Source organism: Alligator mississippiensis, chromosome 2 (genome assembly GCF_030867095.1).
Source record: "Alligator mississippiensis isolate rAllMis1 chromosome 2, rAllMis1, whole genome shotgun sequence".
Lineage (NCBI taxonomy): Eukaryota > Metazoa > Chordata > Crocodylia > Alligatoridae > Alligator > Alligator mississippiensis.
The window spans coordinates 190,376,938-190,399,586 of record NC_081825.1 but is presented as its reverse complement, the minus strand read 5'-3'; the positions used below and the strand labels follow the sequence as shown (position 1 = coordinate 190,399,586).

The 22,649-nt window shown below is 40.0% G+C and overlaps 1 protein-coding gene across 1 annotated transcript in view; it reads left to right on the top strand.

Moving 5' to 3' along the window:
* The window catches only part of PTPRJ (protein tyrosine phosphatase receptor type J), a 142,032-nt gene extending 121,945 nt beyond the window's left edge, over positions 1 to 20,087 (top strand). Inside the window, exons 15-26 of the mRNA XM_059722601.1 lie at positions 93 to 217; positions 2,497 to 2,584; positions 5,313 to 5,354; positions 6,587 to 6,595; positions 6,696 to 6,783; positions 9,188 to 9,278; positions 10,604 to 10,677; positions 10,822 to 10,956; positions 13,481 to 13,600; positions 14,907 to 15,067; positions 15,216 to 15,351; positions 16,360 to 20,087. Of these exons, the coding sequence (XP_059578584.1) occupies positions 93 to 217; positions 2,497 to 2,584; positions 5,313 to 5,354; positions 6,587 to 6,595; positions 6,696 to 6,783; positions 9,188 to 9,278; positions 10,604 to 10,677; positions 10,822 to 10,956; positions 13,481 to 13,600; positions 14,907 to 15,067; positions 15,216 to 15,351; positions 16,360 to 16,518 (1,228 nt within the window). The 3' untranslated portion in view covers positions 16,519 to 20,087. The remainder of the gene's footprint in view (positions 1 to 92; positions 218 to 2,496; positions 2,585 to 5,312; positions 5,355 to 6,586; positions 6,596 to 6,695; positions 6,784 to 9,187; positions 9,279 to 10,603; positions 10,678 to 10,821; positions 10,957 to 13,480; positions 13,601 to 14,906; positions 15,068 to 15,215; positions 15,352 to 16,359) is intronic.
* The last annotated feature ends 2,562 nt before the right edge of the window (positions 20,088 to 22,649 follow it).

The window sequence follows — 22,649 nt, the reverse complement described above, 5'->3', positions numbered from 1 at the left end:
TATCTGATCATGAGATCATAAATATTGCTTGCTAGGATTGAGTGGTTAACATAATCTAATACAACTATTACATTTCTTTCCCCTCTCCCCAGGGCTTCTGTTGCAGGTTTCACTGATATTACGTATGCCAATAATAAAACTGGACCTATTGTTGAAGAGAGGAGCTACGTATCATTCACACCTTATTCTGAACCCATTCGAGTACCCCAGGATCCAGGTACTGCTAAAATAAAATAGTGGACTGACTATATCCTAAATATTTGGTCTAGATGTGTTTAGGAAAACACTTCCTGATTTCAATGTAGAGAGGACAGGGTCTGTTTTGTAATGTAGTTGATCTTAATACAGTTCATCAATTCCACATAAATTCTTGTTTATTCCTTGTCATTTTTTTGGATCTCAAATATATTTTAACAATCATTTCCTGTCCTGCAGTGGCAGGACATTGACAGCGCTCTTGTCCCCCTACTTTACCTGTAGCAAATTAGGGGGGTTGTGTTTTGTGGCAGTGTGCCTGGTAGTTGTGTGACAGGCACTGTGTTCAGCTTTAAGAACAGGTTAGACATGCACTTGTATGGGATGGTTTGGATAGGAAAGATCCTGCCTTGAGCAGGAGGTTGGACTAGATGAACTCCTGTGGTCCCTTCTAGCCTTACTTTTTTCTATGCTTGCTTATAGGGATTCCTCACAGGGATATTATTTTACAGATTTTTCAACACCGATACTAAAGCATAAAATGATATAGATGGATTGAGACCTACTGTCTCTTGGGTCCCAGTAATCAATTAGAATGCAACTACAGTTTTAGCTGAGAGATGGTACGGAAACACTACTTTTTTAGTTCTTGGTGCACTAGAAGTCTGCCCATTCTATAAGGGCAGTTTTTAGCATATATAAATCTTGGTTTGCATTAGTAATAATGTTTTCTTACATATTTTTGTTTAAGCTCAGAACTGTTCTTCTTTTTTCTGGGCACAGTCTGTGAAATTATTTCAATCTGAACCTGAGGTAAGGTACACACGTCAGACTCTCTGATCAGCTCCTTTAGTACAATGGATGGTACACATTTTCACTTGGAGTTGAAATCCAGGACCAAAAATGAAGCCCTGAGTCTGAGAATTCTATGATTAAAGAAAAATGGGTCAGGTCACAGAATCATAGAAAATGAGGGTTGGAAGGGACCTCAGGAGGTCATCTCATCCAACTCCCTGCTCAAAGCAGGACCAGCCCCAACTAGATCATCCCAGCCAGGGCTTTGTCTAGCTGGACCTTAAAAACCTCCAAGGATGGAGCTTTCATAACCACTGAGTAACCTGTTCCAGTGCTTTATTACTGTCCTCTTGAGAGAGCTTTTTCTAATATCTAACCTAACCTAAACTTCCCTTGCTGCAACTTGAGACCACTGCTCCTTGTTCTGTCATCTGCCACCACTGGGAACAGTTTAGCTCTGTCCTCTTTGGAAACCACCCTTCTGGTAGTTGAAGGCTGCTATTAAATCCCCCCTCAGTCTTCTCTAATCTGGACCAAATAAACCCAGATCCCTGAGTCTCTTCTCAGAAGTCATGTGTCCCTGTCCCTGAACCATTTTCATTGCCCTCCACTAGGCTCTCTCCCATTTGTCCACATCTTTTCTGTTCGGGGGGGGGGGCCCAAAACTGAACATGGTACTCCAGATGTGGCCTTACCAGTGCTGAATAGAGGGGAATAATCACTTCCCTTGATCTGCTGGGAGCACTCTTACCAGTGCAGCCTTCTTGACCCCAAGGGCATGCTGCTGACTTATGTTCATCGTATTGTTCACTGTAAACCCCAGGTCCTTTTCTGCAGAGCTGCGGCCCAGCCGGTCAGTCCCCAGCCTGTCCTGGTGCATGGGATTGTTCCATCCTAAGTGCAGGACTTTGCACTTGTTCTTATTATCCCTATTTACATCCTCAGCTGATGTAAAATTATTTTACCTTATTCACTTGGAAAACATCTCTACGTGATTTTTGCACTGTCTCTTAATTTAGAACATACTAGCTTCCCATTTGTTACTCTGTGTTTTATTGATAACTGGACTTGGAGTAGAAATGAATGATTATCACTTCCTTTTGAGTCTTTGGACAGACATGGATAACTGGTGTTCTAAAATCTCAAAGTATATCTTTTCCAACTTTTCTTGAAATTCATAGTAGATCAGGGGTTGGCAATGGGTTTTGGGCAGAGTGTCAAAAACACCTGGCACCTCAACTTGTAAGGTGTTTTAATACCGGGGCGGATGGCAGGGGAGCTGTGAGGGGCCCGAATCTTGTTGTGGCAGCATAACCCAGGCCCCTTCCCCATCGTCTCCCTGAGGCGCATGTGCCAAGCAAAATGCTTTCATGTGCCATGCTCTGGTGCCCGTACTGAGGGCTGTCTACCTCTGTAGTAGAATCTCTAGTCTTTTAATTTTGTTAACTCATTATTGACATGGTAGCTAACTAATGAGCACTTGTTCTATTTTTATCTTTCTGTAAGGCATCATTGTTGGAGCTGTTCTTGGTTCTATTTTGTGTGTCTCGGCTGTACTTCTTGTAGTGGTCTTTGTTTTCTGGAGAAGGAGAAGGTAAGATGTTAGTAATAACATTGGCTTTTTGAAAGGCAGTAGTAGTTCAGTGTTAATGTACTAAAGCATAACAATGACCAAGATTCCTGTTCATACACTTTTTTAAAGTGATATTTTAAAATACAGTGCATCTCAGGAGTCCCCCAAACTAGGGATCATGACCCCAACACTTACAATCTCAGAAAGAATGGAACTGCTGTTCTATTTATTGAAAATTTGTATGCATATGATAGCAACTCAAAGTGGTTCCATCAAACTTGGTAGGTAGTTTGAAAAAATAACCGTTAGCATGACTGTATATCACCGGTTCATTATCTATTCTGGTCACCGTTGTGAATGTACACACCGGTGTTAATGTAACTGATTAGAATCAGGCCATTTTTTTTTTTTTAAATGTCACATACCTACAGTGGTACAGGACATGCTTGTAACTAGTATTTTAATATATTCAACTATTAATCTGATTTTGTTTGAAGATATCCAGTAAAGCCTTTTCTTCTTGACAGGCAGTGCTTTGTAGTATTATACTAGAACACAAGTTCTGATGTGAAATTTATTTTCTAGAGGTAATAGTAAGGCTTAGTAGAGATGATGTAGCAGACAGACAAGCTTTCAGATGTTATGTTATCTGAAAATAATCCATTGACACTGCTCCTGTAGATACCTGAGATATGTTCATAGTAGTTCACAGTTCTGGTCTTTTCTAGGCAACTTGGACTTAAGGGCTGTTACAAGTTAAATACTGTGCAGCATCAATTCTAAAAAGCTACTAAAAGTTTCCAAAGACAAGGATTCTGGAGGGGCCATATCTTGTATTGGCTCAACTGCATGGCTGGAATAAAGTTAGACAGGCTTTTGAAAGCAAAATATTCTTTATCATGTCTGCATTTGAAAGTTTGTCTAACTTTTTTATTCTAGCCATGCAGTTGGTCCTGTGCAAGATATTCCACTCCACCTCCCCCCGGCAAAAAAAATAAAAATAAAAAATACTTCTTGCCTCTCTCAATTCCTGGACCATCGCAGCTACAACATCATTCTAACAGTACCATAAACATTACCAGACACTTACTACAGCTTATTCTTTTACCTTATTCACTTGGAAAACATCTCTACGTGATTTTTGCACTGTCTCTTAATTTAGAACTCTTTCTTTGTCTAGTTGCTTTTCCCTTCTACCAGTTTCCACCTATGGCCAATGGTTGCTTCCTAAGTGGAAAAGCCTAGGGGACAGCTGCTTTTGTAGATGTGATGATCCTTTTTTTTTAAAGTAATTCAGCCAGGGCTTAAACTCCCTGAATAAACTTCTAATGCAGTTGACTTTGATTTAAATGCTATTAACAGTGTTTCTGGGGTGTTGTCTATATTGAGATTTTAATTTATACCAGTGCAACATAAAGACTGTCTCTGAACCAAAGAGCTTAGAATTCAAGTTACGAAGAAGCAAGCTACAGTGGATAGAGGGGGTTAGTATAAGGGAACAAGGCACTGGTCAGCATGATGGGAGTTCGAAACTTACAATCTAGGAATAATGGGTGCAAACTAGTGGAGGGTAGGTTTAGGTTAGACATTAGGAAGAATTTTTTTTACAGTAAGGGTGGCCAGAGTCTGGAATGGATTTCCAAGAGAGGTGGTACTATCACCTAACTTGAAGGTCTTCAAGAGGAGGCTTGACAGTCACCTGGCTGGGGTCGTCTGACCTCAGTCCTCTTTCCTGCCGGGGCAGGGAGTCGGACACGATGATCCATTGGGTCCCTTCTGACTCTATAATCTATGAATCTATAATTTGTACTTATGTAATTTACCCTGATTCCAAACTGGGATAAAATTCCACAGGGGGTGGAATTTAAAATGCCACACATAAACCAGGGGTGGCATTGTAGATGATCAAGAAGGAAATACATGGCAAAGAAGCTTGTTGGCCGCCTCAATCAAGTCCCTCTAGTCATGGGTTTAGGTCAGCTACACATTCAGGCCTTGGACACCACTATGCACCCAAAAGTGTGGGGGGGGATTCATTCATGGTCATATTTCCTGCTACTTATTTTAATGCCTACTGTAAGTGTCAGGCATAAAGTTAGTCTCAGGAAGGTCTCCTTACACTGGACTAGATGCTATACAGGAAACTGGCTGCGTCTACATGAGATGCTGACTGCACAGTTGTTACTGCACAGCCATTTAGTAGGGCTGTGTGAAATTTCAGCAGCCGTTTCATTTTGGAGGTGTTTCAGGCCATTTGGGCACCCAAAACATTGAATCTGAATTGAAACAGGAGGCTCTGAAAAATCTCCTAAACAAAATGAAGCATCTGAAACGTTTCAGAAGTGTTTCGGAAAATTTCAGAGTTTCAGAGCCGGGCTTGCAGGGGAACAGCTGTATGTTGCTGCCCTGCCACGCGACTTGGCTCCACAGGGAGCAGAGAGCCGCACCAGGGGTCTCTTCACTGCCACTGCCTGCCCTGCGCTGCCCCAGCTTTTGGGTGACACTGGCGGTGGTGACACCAAACAGCTTTTAGGTGACACTGACTGTGCAGTAGCTTGTTACTACTGCACAGTAGTGTTGCATCATGCTTCCTGCCAAATGATGCTAGTAGTAATGAGCTAGTGCACAGTCAGTGTCTCCTGTAGATGCGGCCACTGGTCTGACCAGGCATAGACGGAGTCTACCAAGAACCATGCATGTGTTTTGCATAAATTCTACTAACCTCTTGTGGTTTTTCTCCCCTTTACAGGAAAGATGGAAAAAATAATGATGTGTCCTTTTCTCAGATTAAGTGAGTTTATATTCTTTCACCCGTTAATTTCTCAGTTTATGCAATATTAGCAGTATCTGCTCAGAACTTTGGTAGTTTTGTGTTATACTATGTTATAAGCTGAGTATTACAGCTTTAAATACTTGGATTCCTTATGGAGAACCAAATGCAACCTGCTGCCATCTAAAATAGTTAAGAGGCTGAGACTTCTAACAGCTGCCAAAAGGATTTGAACATCCACTTTCTATTATAATTAAACAGATTTCGATGTGTACGTGCCCTTATCAGTTTTTCAGATCTCAGTTTTATTTATTTTTATGGACACAATCAAGATAAGGTACCGTGTTTAAGAACCCTATTTGTAGCCTTTCTGTATTCAAAAAGGATTTTGCCCTATGGCCCGGGGTAGGGCTACTTTGAGCTGAACCTTCAGTGTAAGTAATATTAAAACCATTGTAGCTGGACATGGAAGGATAAATGCAGTGTACCATAAACAACAGACAGTGAAAAGCCATCACGGGTTGTCTCTTGTAATTCTGCTAACAAGGGAAGAGCCTGGATAAAGCCTCCTAGTGACCCCCAGCTTTGAGGTCTTTGGCAGGGAGCAAAAGTTCCAGGGTAATTGGCCTTCTGTGACCAGCTTAGTAGAAGAGAAACACAAAGGTTATTATTGTATTGAGTTGTATGTCATACACACCCTTTCCCCAAAAAACAGTACTCCAAAACTGGGGTGCATGTCTTGAGAGAAGCTAACACTTTCATTCACGTTTGATTTTTTTTTTTTTTGCTGGAATAGAAGCAGGGAAGAACTGCTGCAACATGGCTGCTATGCTTCTTCCTCTGCCCACTTCAGGGAGGGAGGGGGAAGAGTTCACACTTCAGTGCTACTCCTGCCTTGAGCAGGGGGTTGTAGCCAGAGCTACAGGGTTAACCCTCTCACGGCCACAGCCACTGCAGTCAGGATCCCCTGAAGTCAACATTCAGGCATGACTGGAAAAACATCCTTTTTTCTTCCATTCTGTTTTTCCAGCATAAGGTGTATATCTTATTTGGGAGCATATGGTATATGCCCCTTTTTGCATACTCCTAATTGACTTGCATTGTGCACTCAGCCTGAGCAGAACATTGGAACAGTGTGTCCTTATGCCCTTTCTTAGGCCAAAGTTTGAGGAGGATAAAAATTAAAAAAACTGTTAGTCACATAGCAAAGAATACAGCTCTAACCATTTTTTTTTCTTTTTCCCTCCCTGAAGACCTAAGAAGTAAGTAATTCACATTTTATAAATATAAATTTGTCATGAATTGAATTTATCTTGTATTTAACTAATAATGAATACTAATAAGGGGTTTTATTCATTTTAGGTCAAAGCCAATTAAAGTTGAAAACTTTGAGTCTTACTTTAAGACACAGCAAGCTGATTCAAACTGTGGATTTGCTGAAGAGTATGAAGTATGTATTATCAGCCATCACAGATTGTAATCATACACTTTTGAATATTACAAAGGGAAAATAGCTCCTCTCTGAGATAAAGCGGTGACCAGTATCAGAGACACTGAATGTACATCTGCAGCAATCCATGACTTGATCTGTTGCATTGAATCTCTCTGAGAGTGAAATATGGTCTGCTGACCAGAGTTGTCATTGAAATTAGACACCTTGAGGTTCTTATCCTAGTTGTGCTCAAAAAGTTAATAGCTGGCCTTGAGAAAGCTACTTACCCTCTCTGTGCTTCAGTCTCCCTTTTTGTAAAGAAGTGTGAGATTGGGCATGTTATTAGTATCATTGCCTTACTTAATGGGGTTTTGGGATACAAAAAAATAAATATTTTTTCTATCAAGTGCTTTAAGACCTGAATGTAACCACAGAACAATAATGTAGCTAAGGAGGATGTGAACCGGGCTGCAGCCCTAAGTGCCAACTAGAGAGGGATACCAGAATAGCAGTTGTTGCTAGCCTGGCTGCTTCTCTGTATACCATTGCTGCCCAGGATGTAAAACTACCTTGCTATGGCTCTGCTAGTAAGACTGCCAAAGTAGAAAACAGTACAATTGCCAGTACAGCCAAATGAGACTGAACTATTGTAGGCTCGTGCATGATAAGACTTTTTCCTCCTAGTCTTTTCTAGTGACTGTCATCCTGTTTCTTGCCACAGAATAAAGTGGTTCTTTCAAAGATTTTCAAAAAATATGGTGATCTTTCTTCTTTTTAGCATTGATGAGGGCTCACCTGGAGTACTGTGTGTCCAGTTTTGGCCCTGCATTTCAAGAAAGATGTGGACAGATTGGAAAGAGTCCAGCGGAAGGCTATGAAAATGGTTGGCCTGGAAAGCATGATTCATATGGAAAGACTGAAAGAACTAGGGTTATTTAGTTTGGAGAAGACAAGACTGATAGAGATTAACAGTCTTTAAATACCTAAAGTGTGATTGACAGAGAGGATAGACATAGGCTTTTCTCTATGGCCATAGGAAGCTGGACTAGGAACATTGGACTCAATCTGCAGCAGAGGAAATTTTCGTTTGAAGATTAGAAAGAACTTTTTGAATACGGGTTGGGACAGAAATTATACACAAGCCAAAGATTGGATACGGTTTAAATCTTTAACACAAGAAAAGTTCAGTGCACGTAATTGCTTTCAAAACTGGTTTAAGGTAAACTCATTTAACCTAAATCAGTTAAGTCTGGTACTACATCCATCCAAGTTTATTGAACTTCTGTCCCAGATCCCCTCCAGATTCAAGTCAACACAGGGTCCCCCAGCATCTGAGGATGCTTTGCACCTCCCCCTAAACCTCTGTCACAGGGTGAGCAGGCTAGCCTTGGCCCAAGCTCTCTGCTCCAGCCCAGCAAAGAGGCATGCTCTAGTGCCCTCCAACTTCTGGCCTGGGCTGCCTTTCCAGAATCAAAAGTGAATTTCTATTCACTTGCTTATCAGTTAAATTTATGCAGCTTAGACCAGCCTGTGAAGATTGAATAGATTCAGCATTGGATTTTTTTTTGACTGTCTATACTTGCCTATGAGAGTGGTCAAACATTGGAATTGACAACCTAAAGAAGTAGTGGAATCTCCATTCCTAGAAATGTTTAAGAGCAGGTTAGACAGTCACTTGACTGGGATGGTTTAATAGGTATGATCCTGCCGTGACCAGGGGGTTGGAGTAAATGACCACCTTGAGGTCTCTTCCAGCCCTGCTTTCCTATGTCCTGTATCAAGTTATTTTTAGGGATGCTACTCCGTTCTGCTTTTCTTTCAGGTTTTCTTTCTTCCTCCAAGTCCTCTCGTGTCATACACTCCACTTCCCCTCTTTTCTGTAATGATTTCCTTGTTATCATCCAGCCTTCCTTCTCACCCTTTCAGCTCCAAGTCATCTCCCCACTGTGCCTTATTTTGAAATCGGGTCATTTTCTTGTTCCTGCAGCATCCTCACTCTATTCAGTTACTGTATGACATGACAGCGACAGATCAGCTTTGAGACCCCAAATTCAGCAAAGAAAGGGAATAGAGTCAGTAAGGTGTAAGCACATGCTCAACTTTCCACATGTGTTTAAGTGCTTTGCCAAGTTAAAGCCAGAGTAAGCATGTAGTCATGATCAGTCTTGTATATTCTACAGACAGTGCAAAAAACAATTTGTGAGAAACACAAATCCTATTACTCTTTTTGTCATCTTATTTTACTCCTTTCCCTTCTGCCTCCTCTATCCCTTTGACTGTCTTTTTAAAAGGGCTTGCTGTATTACCACTTCTCCAGGACTTAATACTTTTACTGCTAGAAGGACACCGTGTGTCAGTTGTTTGCCTACCACACTGACTGCCTGTCTCTTGTCTTTAAACTAGTGTTATTATTTTGCTGCAGGAACTGAGGCCTGCCGGTGTCCATCAGCCTAAATTTGCTGCTGAACTCGCTGAGAATAGAGGAAAGAATAGATATAATAATGTATTGCCATGTAAGTCACCTCCTGTTGTTTTTGGTTGTTTCTTTTTTTTTTCTTCTTTTGAATTTTATGTTGAGTTTTGAAAGACTTCAGTTAACTAATGGTTTTGGGTACTTCAGAGATGGATACTGATGCAAATGTTACAATAAATAAACAAAAAGATTTAAAGGATTGGGATGACTATTGTGCAGTGTTCCAAAAGCCATAGTATTAACAGAACATGCAAACCTTTTTTATAAACACACATTCTCCATATCTAATTTGATTTTTTGTTCATGAAGTACTACATGGCCTTGCACATATTTTTTGTATATGAGACAATAAATGGCTAGAGAGAAACAGGTGGGATTGACCCAGGAAAAAGTGGCAGTATTGATCAGCTAGATGGGCAGTGATCTTGTCACACCAGTACCCTCAGAACCACCAAGATTTTTGTAGGCATCATGAAGAAGAGATTGAAAGGAGGAAGTCAAAAGAGAGTAATGAGAGAGCTCTGGATGTTTGTGGAAAATAATTTTGAGGAGTACCACAACAGAAAGTGTGTATGTGATATAGATATACATAGATCTATGTGTATGTCTGCATCTGTGTATATACGTGCATGCATGTATTGTAAATTAAATTACATTAGATTTTGTGCACACATGCATATATATTCTCGACATAAATTAAATTACATTAAAATATATGTTAATGATACCACCTGAATGTAGTGCCTCAAGATCCCTAGATTTATTCTGTTTACTTCAGGTTTATTGAATTATTAAAATACTTCCTTATTATTTTATTCTAAACTAACATATATGTGTGCTATTGATTCTGGTTAATAATCTCAAAATACTTTTTTTAAAATACTTAACTCTTAGTGGTTTAAAAATTTTAAATCTACAAGCATTCAAAAAACACCTACATTTATATGTGTATACATACCATATTGACTTTCCCTATGCCTGAAGAAGGGTGCCTGTGCCCAAAAGCTTGCAAAGAACAATTTTTCCAACTACTCTGTTGGTCTAATAAAAGGTATCACATTTATCCAAATAATCTTGTCTGCCTATGTCCTTAGACCAGCACAGCTACAATCAATACCCCTGAAACAGATTAAAAATAACTAATTTATTCAGTTACTGGAAAATGACTGTTTTGCTGAGCATTTGCCTTCTGCAGATAATCACTGCATGTACTCAGGATTATAAAACCTGTTTCTGATTCCAAAAATAACCATCTATTCTAATTTTAAAAATGTGTTGAATTTGAAGCATTTATTCAAAACGATTTTGGTTGGTGTTTAGCCAAAACATTGAAACCCTAAAAGACATGCTTTTATTTTTTTGCAGATGACATTTCTCGTGTTAAACTTTCAGCCCAAAGCCATCCAACTGATGATTATATTAATGCGAACTACATGCCTGTGAGTCTGTTAAAGCAACTAAAATTAAAAATTGGGTATATTTTATGATATAAGCTAGACAAATCAAACAATACCTTTAAATAGGTTTGTCCTGTGTGATGATTAAGAGTACTTTTTGAATATATAAAATATTTTCTATTTTAGGGATACAATTTAAGGAAAGAATTTATTGCTGCACAAGGTCCCTTACCGAACACTCTGGAAGACTTCTGGCGGATGATTTGGGAAAAGAATATTTATGCTATTGTTATGTTGACAAAATGCATTGAGCAAGGCAGGGTATGTTTTTGTTAAAAATGCACATTCTTTTAAGATGATATTAATTAATCCTAAGCAATAAAAAGGATGCATTTATGCTTATATACCTCCTTTTAATCCTGGTACCCCAGAAATCTTTAAAGGCTGTATAGTATTCACAAGGTTCATTTCCTACGCTTTTCAAGTTCTTGTTGCCTTTTGGGGTATAGCAGGAATTGCCCTTTGTATTCAGTCTTGAACACAAAAGGTACCTATGCACGTGCAGCAAGGCTGCTCCGACACACTGTAATTGAGGCTGCTCTGACACTAATTAAAATGAGTTGGAGCAGACTTGATGGAGTTTGCTGAAGCATGGCAATTATCACGCTCCAGCAGACCAGCGTTATGTGTATTAGCATCCCCACACTGAAAAATGGCAGCAGGGGCACTTTAACTAAAACTCGTTCAACAAGCTTTAGTTAAAGTGTTCCCATTGCCATTTTTCAGGGCGGGAGTGCTGATACATGAGATGCTCTGGGTGCTTTAATTAGAGCAGCTCTTGGAGCACTCTAATTAAAGCACTCCTCCCCCACTCCCCTCCCAGAGCATGTATATAAATGCACCAGGTTTTAGTACATTTAGTCCTGTTTTAGTCTTCATCTGAAATAGCCCGTTAGAAGCAATGTACTTGACCAGATAAACCAGTGTGTAAACAATATAGCAAATGTACTGAAACATCAGTTATCCAGAATGTTAGAAACTATGGCTTCAGTTGTGGATTCAGACCTACTCCGATGGATTTGAATGCAGAAGTGTAGTCTAGCGGTGTCTGAGGAGGTAATGTGCAGAATGACCTGTCTACTTCATTAAGCAATCGCACCATTCCGTAGAAGTGCTCAAAAGACAAAGTTGCATCTACATGAGCAACTTGAACTTCCATCCATTTTTTTTTCTTTTTTGGTCACTGTTTGTTGTACTTGCTTGAATACGTCTGCTTAAACATATTAGCTTTCATTTTGGACCTGATCTAGGTCCACTGAAATAAGCAGAGAAAAGCTCCCTCTCTGCAGTTGGAGTAGAAACAAAGCTTTTATATAAGTGAAAGAAAAAAATGTTCTTTTGTAGACACAGCTGTTTTCAGCATTGCATTTTCAGTCAATCTTAGATTTGTAATGAGGCACACTTACTGAATCAAAAAAACGATTATTGAGTATCCCAAGGAATATTGGTTTGGATTTTTTTTTTGCTGTAAAGGATACCAATACGAGGCTCTAACTGCAACTCATGCTTATTAAGACCATAATCCTTGCAGCATTAAACAATGGAGATTAACTGCAAATTTTCATACCTCTTTTGGTTTGGAGACCACCTTAAACCCTTTCCAGCCATCTGTTCAGCTGGGCTCCTTGTGTAGTATGCCCAGAAGATCACCATATTTGGGTTATTTTGGAAAAAAAAGAATTGGGGATCAAGCATAATTACAAATATACTGGAATCTTTATTGCATGGTAGTCAGAATACACTGAGGTAGAGTTGGTGTCTACCACAGAAGGATGGATGGTAGACATGTATGTATGACTTCCACTACTGGTGCCAGGTCTGGTGCATGGACATACAGGGCTAGAAAGAAGTCCTCTAATCAATTCCACTTTTCTGAGGCAGTATCAAGTGTACTCAGACCATCTGTAAGCAATAATTTTTTAACTTATTCTATAAACCTCCCATAAAAAGGATCCCAGAATCTCTGTACATAGCCTGTGCCACTGCTTCACTGTCCATTATGCTTTAAAAGTTTTTGCTAATATCTAATCTAAATTTTATTTGCTACTTATCCTACTCCTAGTGGACATGCAAATCAATTGATCATTGTCCTCTTTATAACAATCTTTTACATAATGGAAGATGTTTTGCATGTCCCCTCCCAAGTCCTCTCACTTCTAAACTGAACTAACTATCCTTTCACCCTTTGCTCATAGATCATGGTTTTTCCAAATGCCTTATCATTCTTTTTGCTCTTTCTTGTACTCTTTGCAATTTGTCTCCTTAAAGTGTACTCAAAACTGGGCACAGTACTTCACCATTCCACAACATATCAAGCAGGTACATCAAAGCAGAATAAACCTATACTGGCCTAAAGGAGGATATTGGAACAGGGCAATAAAGTTACACTAAGTATAAATTTAACTGATGACATTTCCCTCCCCACCCCACCCCCCCAATAAATTGGGATTGACTTATGAATGTTTTGCATTCCCAGTACATTAAAGCAGAAGTAAATGATGAAATAATAACTTCAGTAAACACCGTCAGCTAGAATCATCATATATTCCATATAAGTGAGTAAATTGTACTACTTTTTTAGGTTTTTAGAAAGTAATAAGAAAATAATGATCATTTTATTTTAAAACGAGATTGACTATTCAGCAGCCCCAGACTACACTCTAATTTAGGGTAAGAATTAGACAGCATGTCCTTGCAAAGCTTCTCTCTCTCTCTTCTCATTGCTTTCCATAAAATCACTTGTATCGCTACCATACAATACAAATAACTTTAATTTTCTTCTTAGACAAAGTGTGAGCAGTATTGGGCAGACAAACAACCCATGAGTTATGGTGATATTACTGTAACAATGACTTCAGAGATTGTCCTTGCAGAATGGACAATAAGGGACTTCACAATAGAAGATGTGAGTAATTCTTTATGTGTATAAGAACAGAAAAGAAAGACAAAAATTAAACATATATTTACCATATTCCTGCGGCTACACTATCTAAATGGTGGGAACATACTTATTTTTCTGAACTTCAAAAAGAAAGTAAAACTTAGCTAAAGGAAATAAGCTGTTCATTTTTGTTTTAATTTGGGACTGGTTAGTACTTTTCTTATTTGTTCCCAGTCTTTGATTAAAAGTGCTTTGTGCTGTGTATTGGCCTGGGAATTTATGCTGTAGTAAGGGATTGTACATGGATGATGGCTTAGCCTCCAGTTGCTCTTCTTTCCAGGAACTGTATTATGGGAGAATTCCTCAGCTATAGTGGTTACCACTTGGCATAGGACTCCATGTAAGACTAAGTAATCTGTATATGGAAATTTGTTGAGGAGTTTGGCCGCTTCCATATTACCACTGCTGCAGCGTGTGTGCGTCCATGCTCATGTGAGCTTTCCTTAGTCACACAAGGAGTCACACCAGTGTAAGGTGTGAAGTTCAGGAGGAATCCGTTTGCCCATGAGTGCAGGAGCCTAGGCTGAACAAATAACTTCACATTCCTGCTATCAGATGCTACGAATGAGAGGAAAAAATAAAAGGCAAAAAAAGAATCTGATTTGAAATATAGCTTTGTTGGGCCAATCAGTTTCCTTGGCTTTCAGGGAACGAGGGGTGAAATTTGAATAATGTTTGTTTAAAGTAGTGCCCAGTTCTGACTTTCACCAGTGGTTTTACACCTCAGGGCTCATCTACTCACCCCCATACCCTGATCTCCCCCAACCACAGCCCACACCGTTCTGCACCCCACCCCCTTCCCTGCCAGTCCTGCTCCTCCTGTCCTGGCACAGGTCCCCAAAGAAAGATTCTTGTCTGCCTACGGCAGCCTACCTTCACCCCAGCAGTATTATAGACAGATGGGATGCAGCAGCAGTAGTGGCATGTGGCTAGGGCAGGAGGAGGGAGCTGTGGAGACCTCTGTGGACTACAAAGCCCTAGCCCTAAAAAGAGCTCACTTCAGGGTGCTGTGCTTCTGCTCAGACACCAGGTAGGAATTCTCTGCTCTTGATGACAGAGCTTTAATCAAACTGTTGGCTTCGATTTTTTTACAGACTGCTCATTTTTTATGGATTTTATGGACAGGTGGTTTTAGCCTTGATTTTTATATAAATTTAAGGACAGTTGGCAATCCTGCCCATTCATAGAAGGTAACTTTCATAGTATTAAGCTAGGAGGAGTGTTTTTCTACATTGAGGCCTAATTTCCCTTTTAATGTATGTTCTTCTAGAATAACGAGACAGACAGTCACTGTGTACGCCAGTTCCATTTCACTGCCTGGCCTGATCACGGTGTTCCAGAGACTACGGAACTTCTCATCAGCTTTAGACATCTTGTTGAGGAATACACAAGGCAAAATCCCCCAGAATCTCCTACTCTGGTACACTGCAGGTATAAAGAGAATTCTTACCATAATTCCCTAGATTCATCTCACTGCTTCTTTATACAAGGAAATTGAATATACCTCAAAATTCACTATTATACTATACTATAAAAATGCTATTGTTCATCTACCTAATGCATAATGATTTTATTCTAGTGCTGGTGTTGGAAGGACAGGTACTTTTATTGCAATTGACCGACTGATCCAACAAATAGAAATGGAGAACACTGCCGACGTGTATGGTGTAGTGTATGACCTTCGAATGCATCGGCCGCTAATGGTACAAACAGAGGTAAGGCAAATGTCTCTTTCTGTAACATGCTTAAAAATAACTGTAACAGGCATAATGAATCCACATCTTAGAAATACATTCCACACTGGAAGTGTTCTCTACTTACTACTCAGTGGGTGTGTCTACCCATGCATTTTAATGCACAGTAACCCATTTTACTGTGCATTAAAGCATCACATCAAAAACTGTGCTAATACGGTAATGCGCAGTAAAAATAGGCTACTCCATATTAAATGTCACTAAAAACCTGTGCACTTTTGCTGCTGCACATTAGGGCTGCCAGATGCGCATTTATTTAGTACCTCACATTAGAAGTACTAGATTTAATGTGCAGTAGCAAAAGCGCATTAATAAATGTGTAGTAGATGGGCCAAGAATGTTTCTAAATTCTGTTTTTTATGTGGTTCAACAAAGGAGCACCCATCAAAGCACCATGGAAACGCTGATGGGGCAGAGAATACCTTGGTGCACCACTAATTCAGGCCTCTACCGTCTGCCTCTCTTGCTTTTAGTAAAGCTCTCACAGCTACCACTGGCCCTTGCATAAGGGATCATAGGGCATTGTTGAGGTGGATGGAATAACCAGGTTCAAAAAGGGGATTAGAGAAATTCATGGAGGTCATGTACATTGGGATTTATTAAATAGGGGTTAGGGCTGTATCCTCTGACATCCCTAAGCCAATGATGGTTGATGTCAGGGAAGGTATGCCAGGGGATGGATTACTTTAGTCTAGTTCTGTTCATACTCTCTCTAAAATTTCTACTACTTGCCGCTTTCAGAGACAAGATGTTGGGCTATGTGGACCATTGGTTGGATCCAGTATGGCTCTTATGTTTACTTTTAGGATTGCTTCTAAATCTTGAACAAGTAAAGTCATCTAAGATTATGCTTCTACTGTTATTTCTCACCATATCAAAAAGGTTCCCTTCTATTATCATGAGCTGTGGCTTTGCTGGAGCAAGGTGCTTGCTAAAGTCTATGATGTCTTTCACTTTTCTTTTCCTTAGGAGCAATATGTCTTCCTAAACCAATGTGTTTTGGACATTATTAAATCCCAGAGGGACAAAAAAGTGGACCTTATCTACCAAAACACAACAGCAATGGCAATCTATGAAAATCTTGCACCAGCGCCCAATTTTGGGAAGGCAAATGGCTACTGTGCCTAACCAAACAGGAAGATGAGTTAGCAGGAGGCCATTCTTCCCTTCACAAAGAAAAGGGAAATGCACTGTTGTACATGGTTTTGTACAGTTTTGTGTGTGACTAATTTGAAGATGCCATGTAAAAATGCTAGTGGGAGTTGCAGAAACTGTTATTACAATTAACAGAGGAATTTTGTTTTCACGTGGGAACTTCAGTCTACTTGTAAGTGATGTAGTATTGCAGGATGAATGATGAACTAAATTTAAAATATTAAAGGTAATAAATGACACAGGCTCTTTTTTAATTACAGTTTTATATGATTTTCATATACAGACACCAGACTGTTAATATATTTAATTATAAATGTCAGGAACATATTCTATCTACTGTATCTGATTATTTAGCTATGAGCATATGCATCTTTGATTTGTTCTTAGCATTCCTTTTTATTTAAAAAACAGAAAGGAGTACAAATATCTCCTACAAATGGATGTTTTTATATATAGAAATTGTGCCTTTTCTAGTCAAGACTCTGTAAACAAAAACCATCAGAGATCTATATTTTTGTACTGAAACTCTTAGATTGCATATAGATTTTTAAATAAGGCTAATATCAAGCTTTTAATTGTAGTAACACTCTCCTACTTTTTAGTGGTGATCTGTCCTTTCACCACAACCCTCCAAGGCCTTATCATCACAGTGCCTCAGCTAGGGGAAGAGGAGGGTGGTGTGTCGCTCTGAGCTTTAACTACAGAGTGTGTGTGTGTGTGTGTGTGTGTGCATGTGTGTGTGTGCGCGCGTGTGTGTGTGTGAGAGAGAGAGAGAGAAGGGGAGCAAAATCTCCTATTTCTGGCTGATTCTGTTTTTATACAGTCTAAAATGATTTATTTAAAGGTGCAATACATAACTTACTGAATAATGATGGCTCTATTTTAATAGAGTTTTACTCAGGTTGGTGTCTCTCATTGTTGTTGTTTTCCTTTAAATATATACATCTGTGAAAGTTTCAATCTGAGAATTTAAGTGTCAAAGTACTCCCAAATAGGTTCCTTGGCTTTACTCTCTTCACCAAAAGTAAATGCACAAAAGTCTACTGTATATACCAGGTTCTAAAATCTGTTGTTTTATCCAGTCAAAACTGAGATCTGTTTTTATCTGTGTATATCTCAAAGTTATAATTTAATTGTTTTTTATGTTTGCAATATGTTGCTGCTGTTTTAACTGATTTTTAAAAAAATAATAATTTGCCTGTTAATTTTACAAGTTGAGGACTAATTTGGATTTATTTTCCTGGTACATGAATGTTGAATTATGAAGGCATTATTGATGAAGGATTTATTTCTAGCTACTTGTTCTGGTAGGACTGTGGGGGTGGGGTGGGCAGGTAGGCATTTGTTCTTGGGATCCCGTGCACTGGTTGCATTGCATAAGAGGTATGAAGTTTCTGAACGTACTATACAATAACTATTAAGTAGTTAAAAATCTTATGAAGGGTTAATGAACAGGGTCTTTGGGATTCTGCTGCATTTTTAAACCAGTTTTTGCGGTAGTAATGACAAAAACACATGCAAAGTTTAGAAATGTTTGTGGCATTAAGATAAACATGTAGGAAACTTGGCCACCTGGTAGAGTCCACTGTTAGTTAAAGAATTCTATTGACTTTGCTGGTACACAGTTGTGGACCCAATGAGAAGCATGTCATTTAAGTAAAACTGAAGGGAGAACCGCAACAGTGTTTGTCCATTATTCAGAGCAGCCATTTGTTTATTGCATTTTCCCCCTTCTCTGAAATGCTTTAGTATTATTCAAATAAATTCTTCTACCAGATTCTCCCTGAAATAGAAATTGCATTTGATTTGCAACGGTGGGTCTTATTTTTACCTTTTCCAAACTCTTGTCAGGTAACAACCAAATGCAGCTACTTTATCACTTCACTTGGCAACGTGGACCAAATGGAAGGAGTTCCAAAAGGAACACTAGAAAAGAGAGACCTGTACTTTACACTTCATTTCTTTTTCTTTTAGTATTCTTATATAATAAAGGGCTTTGTCTGTCTGTCTGTCTGTCTGTCCATAACACTCTTGGAGTACTCTGATTGATTAGTGAAACAACCAGTCAGAGTACGGAGTGCTGCCATGATGGAGGGGATGGATAGGGGGTGCAAAGCCAGTGCCACTGGCCTCACCCCCCTGCTCCATCCCCACCATCATGGCAGCGCTCCACTGCCCCCGAGGAGCAGGGCCGTGGGGGGTGGCAAGGCCACCGATGCTGGAGGTGGTGGTGGCACGGGGTGCTGGCAAGAGTGGACAGAGGGGACTGCGGGGTAAGCTTCTTCCCCTCTGTGCGCCGCCCCCCCGCTCCTGGGAAGCGGTGGTGACACAGCGTGGTAGGTGGAGATGCTCCATCCCTACCTGCTCCCTGTCCCCCCCCCCCCCCGGTCATTCTTGATGGGCAGTTGGCTAGTAATCACTTAAATGGGATTCTTCTTTGATGTGCTACCGGTCAAGAATGACCTGAGAATACCTAGGTGGTCAGCATTCATTATTCCCAGGATAACCCCAAAAAGTTGTCAGGACTGAGAAAGTTCCCCTTGGATTTGAGTGTCTGGTTTAAATAGTACAGAAGATTTCTCTGCTGTGGGATGGTTCACCTGTCTTACATGGCAGCAGAACATCAGTAAACAAATAGTAGCTGCACCTACTATATCTGACTAAACGCTGATGATTTATTGGCTGGACCCTGGGTATGACTTACTTTCATTGTAAGAAAAAATAGAGTAAATATTTCCATTCCTAACTATTAAACAAAGAAAGAAACAAAATCCATGCAAGCACTTTTGTGAATTATGATTTCCAAAGCAAATGTCTGCTCTTATCAGGAGAGAGGTGAAGTTCTCTAATTATGGGAAGAAAAATACAGCAGATGAGATTCCTGGGTGAATCCTGAATGACGATACCAATCATATTTTCTGTTAGAATCACCTTCTGTTTGAAGCCAATGGAAACTCCCTGAGGAGGGCAGGCAAATTCCATTTCACTTCATGAAAAAGCTAATTAAAATTAAGATTGGTCACTGTTCCAGTGTAAATGACTAGAGCAGGATTTCTCTCTTGAAGGAATAGGAGTCCAGGTAATGCTTTATCATCTTGGAGATTGCCTCCTCAATAAAATGACTTGAATAAAGTGTATTTTTCTTGCATATAAAAACTGATGCTCTGTGTACTATAATTCTCATGATCTAAGACTAAAACTTGTTTATTTATACTGTCTCATTGTGCTTCCTGCATCCATTCAATATTTATTGTTGGTGTTGCTTATCCAAAATAATCCACTTTTCTGATTTCAGTGTTCTGATTAGTTACAATTAGGTTCCCTGGCTGTTTTTCCCCTTCTAGTTGGGGCCCATTTAAAAAGGGAAATGTTGATGTATTTCAAATAAGGGCTACTGTTAGTTGAGTATTTTGACATAATGTACACATTTTATTGTTTTCATATGGTTGTACAGAAAAAAAATACAGCACTGTCTTAATTTTTTTTTAATGATTTTGTTTTTAAGGAGATTAACAATTAAAAAGCATCAACTTAGAATGGCACTTCCTGGTTTGGTTTCTTTCTTCCACTTTTAAAAAAATCTAATAAATTGTCTCTCTTTCTAGTCTGGGTCTGAGGAAACTTGGAACTATTCAACAAACTTGGGCCCCAGACAAGTAATACATGGGGTCAGATCTCCATACCTGTCAGAGGGGCTCAGTATAAGAACAGGCCTTTGCCAGTGTAAATTACTTTGCAAACCAAGGATTGTGTGCTAGTATTTCATGTGGAACTACTGGGTTTTCTAAGCCAGGTGCTAAATATAGTTGATCATAGGGCAGTGGTCTCCAACCTTTTTAAGTAGGAGATCACCTTTGGTATTTAAAAGCAACCCAAGATCTACCGTGTGCTGCTGCCACCACCCCTCCCCCCTGAACAGGAGGTAAGTGTGGGGTGGGAGGAGGTGGGCACAGATCAAGGCAGAGGGAGAAAAAATTATATGGAGTTGCATCTCCCCAGCAGGTGCGTCCCACCCGGCCGGGGTTCCACTCAACTTGCCCTTGCTCCTGCCACTGCGGTACTGTCGCTCACCACGGGGGCCTCGATCTAGCCCCTGCCCCTCTGCTCTCCCATGGACTGACCTGCTGGGCGGGGGCGCGTGTGTGCATGCACACGGGCACTCAGCCTCCCACCCCAGGCTCGGATCGACTCCAAGAGGCTCCGAGATCTACTGGTGGATCGAGATCCACTGGTTGGTGACCACTGGTATAGGAGTAAGACCTGGATCTAAGCCCCATGGTAGACCATGGAAATGGTCCTGTTAACTTCCATGGACTGTGGATCAAGACCTCAATGCTTTTTGTTATTCAGCTTCCTAATAAAAACTGAATGGTAAAGACAATTCCCATTTCCTAAGGTAAGTCTGGTCTCTTCTGAGGAAGGGATGTAGAAATAGCTGTATGAAGTGACAATTCAGTTCTTAATTGTGGGGATTAATAGATTTTAAAATGAAGTTAACTGCATATAAAATGCAAAACCAAATCCATGTCTTTCAAAATTCCCAGTTTCCCTTTCCATCTGTCATCTTAATTATTAAGTGATAGGGTCAGATACATAGTGGTATGACTGACGCTCAGTAATTGCACAATTCCTCATGAGACACTGAAGCTCACCACAATCTTGTGATAGCTCCCAACCACTCCATTTCATCCAATGACACTACAGGTTGGCAGGATGAGCGAGCTGAAAATTGCACAGTAACTCAAATTGGATCACATGTTAATTGCCCAGCTACTCTCTGGCTGGTGCACGAGTGAAAAATACTGCTGAAAAGCAGCAGCGGCAAGAAGCTATCTGTTGTAGAATATGTACCATGTGACTGACACTGCATGAAGAAATCTGCATCTAAGAGTTTAAGAAAGAGGTTTATTTTCTCCCCCATAAATCACAAAGGTATCTTATTAATATACATGAATGTTAACTTTGATAAGGCTAGTTGTTCTAGATGTCTTTGGAGAACTCAAAAGGCCAGCCAGGAGCTGTGCATTGCCCAAAGGAACCAAAGTAACAGCTGCTTTTAGTTATATTTAGCCACTAGGGATGCTTGCCCATTTTAAAAAAACCCAACCAAAACAGCACTTTAAACTCCTGGGTGTGCGCTGGGCTCGACGCAGGGGCACCTGAAGAGGCATTGTGTTAGTTGGACCCAGCTTGCCCAACGTTTGTATACATCTGGGGCTTTAGCTGGGCTTTTTTGATGCTCTTATTTAATAGCTGATTGAATTGGCTATTAGTTAAAAGTGCCAAAACGCCCCACTGAAAGCGGTTGATCTATATAGATGCTGTGGAGCTGGGTCAAACTAATGCGCTGCTGATTCTAATAAAGCCCATTTTGAGTTGTTTTTTTTCCATGTCTGTTAGTGCGCTAGCTGATTCCAAACAATGGCAGGTGAAAATCCAGGCAGCAGGCAGTCTGCAGCTATTCTTAGTAATCTGATCAATCTACTGTTGTTTCCTTTAGAAACGTAGGGGGAAGCAGAATATACATGTTTACAAAATAGGCCCTCTGAGAAAATTAATCTGAATGGATGATAAAGATGCATCAGTCAGGCACAGAGGCTCCTTAGGGACTTGCTCTTATATCCTAACTGGAGGTTTGCATGAGTTAGGATGTCATGATCAAGTTCAAATTGTAGTATCTTCACTTGGAAAGACTCAAAAATATGTTTATAATGTATTCTTCCAACACAGCCGACTCCAGACTGTTTAAATATTTCTGTAGCTGCCAATTACGGATAAAACTCCCTAACAATCATTGTACAATGCTGTCTTACCACAACAGAACTCACAAGTGCTTCTCACAACCATAGATTATGTTTTATTACCAGGGGTAAATCTAGAAGAGGTGCAATGGCAAAGTCGCACTCCCCTTCAATTCCTGCTCTACCCAAACTTTAAAACCAATTGCCTGGCAGTGTCAACAGCATTTCTATTCAGGCAGCAGTGAGGGAGTCACTTGACTTCATGGCTCATTGTAATCTACCTAATTCCTTCTAAACTATTCCACAGGTGCTAACAAACCTTGCTCCTTTCTAGTGGTCTTAATGTTCCACTAATCAAGCTAC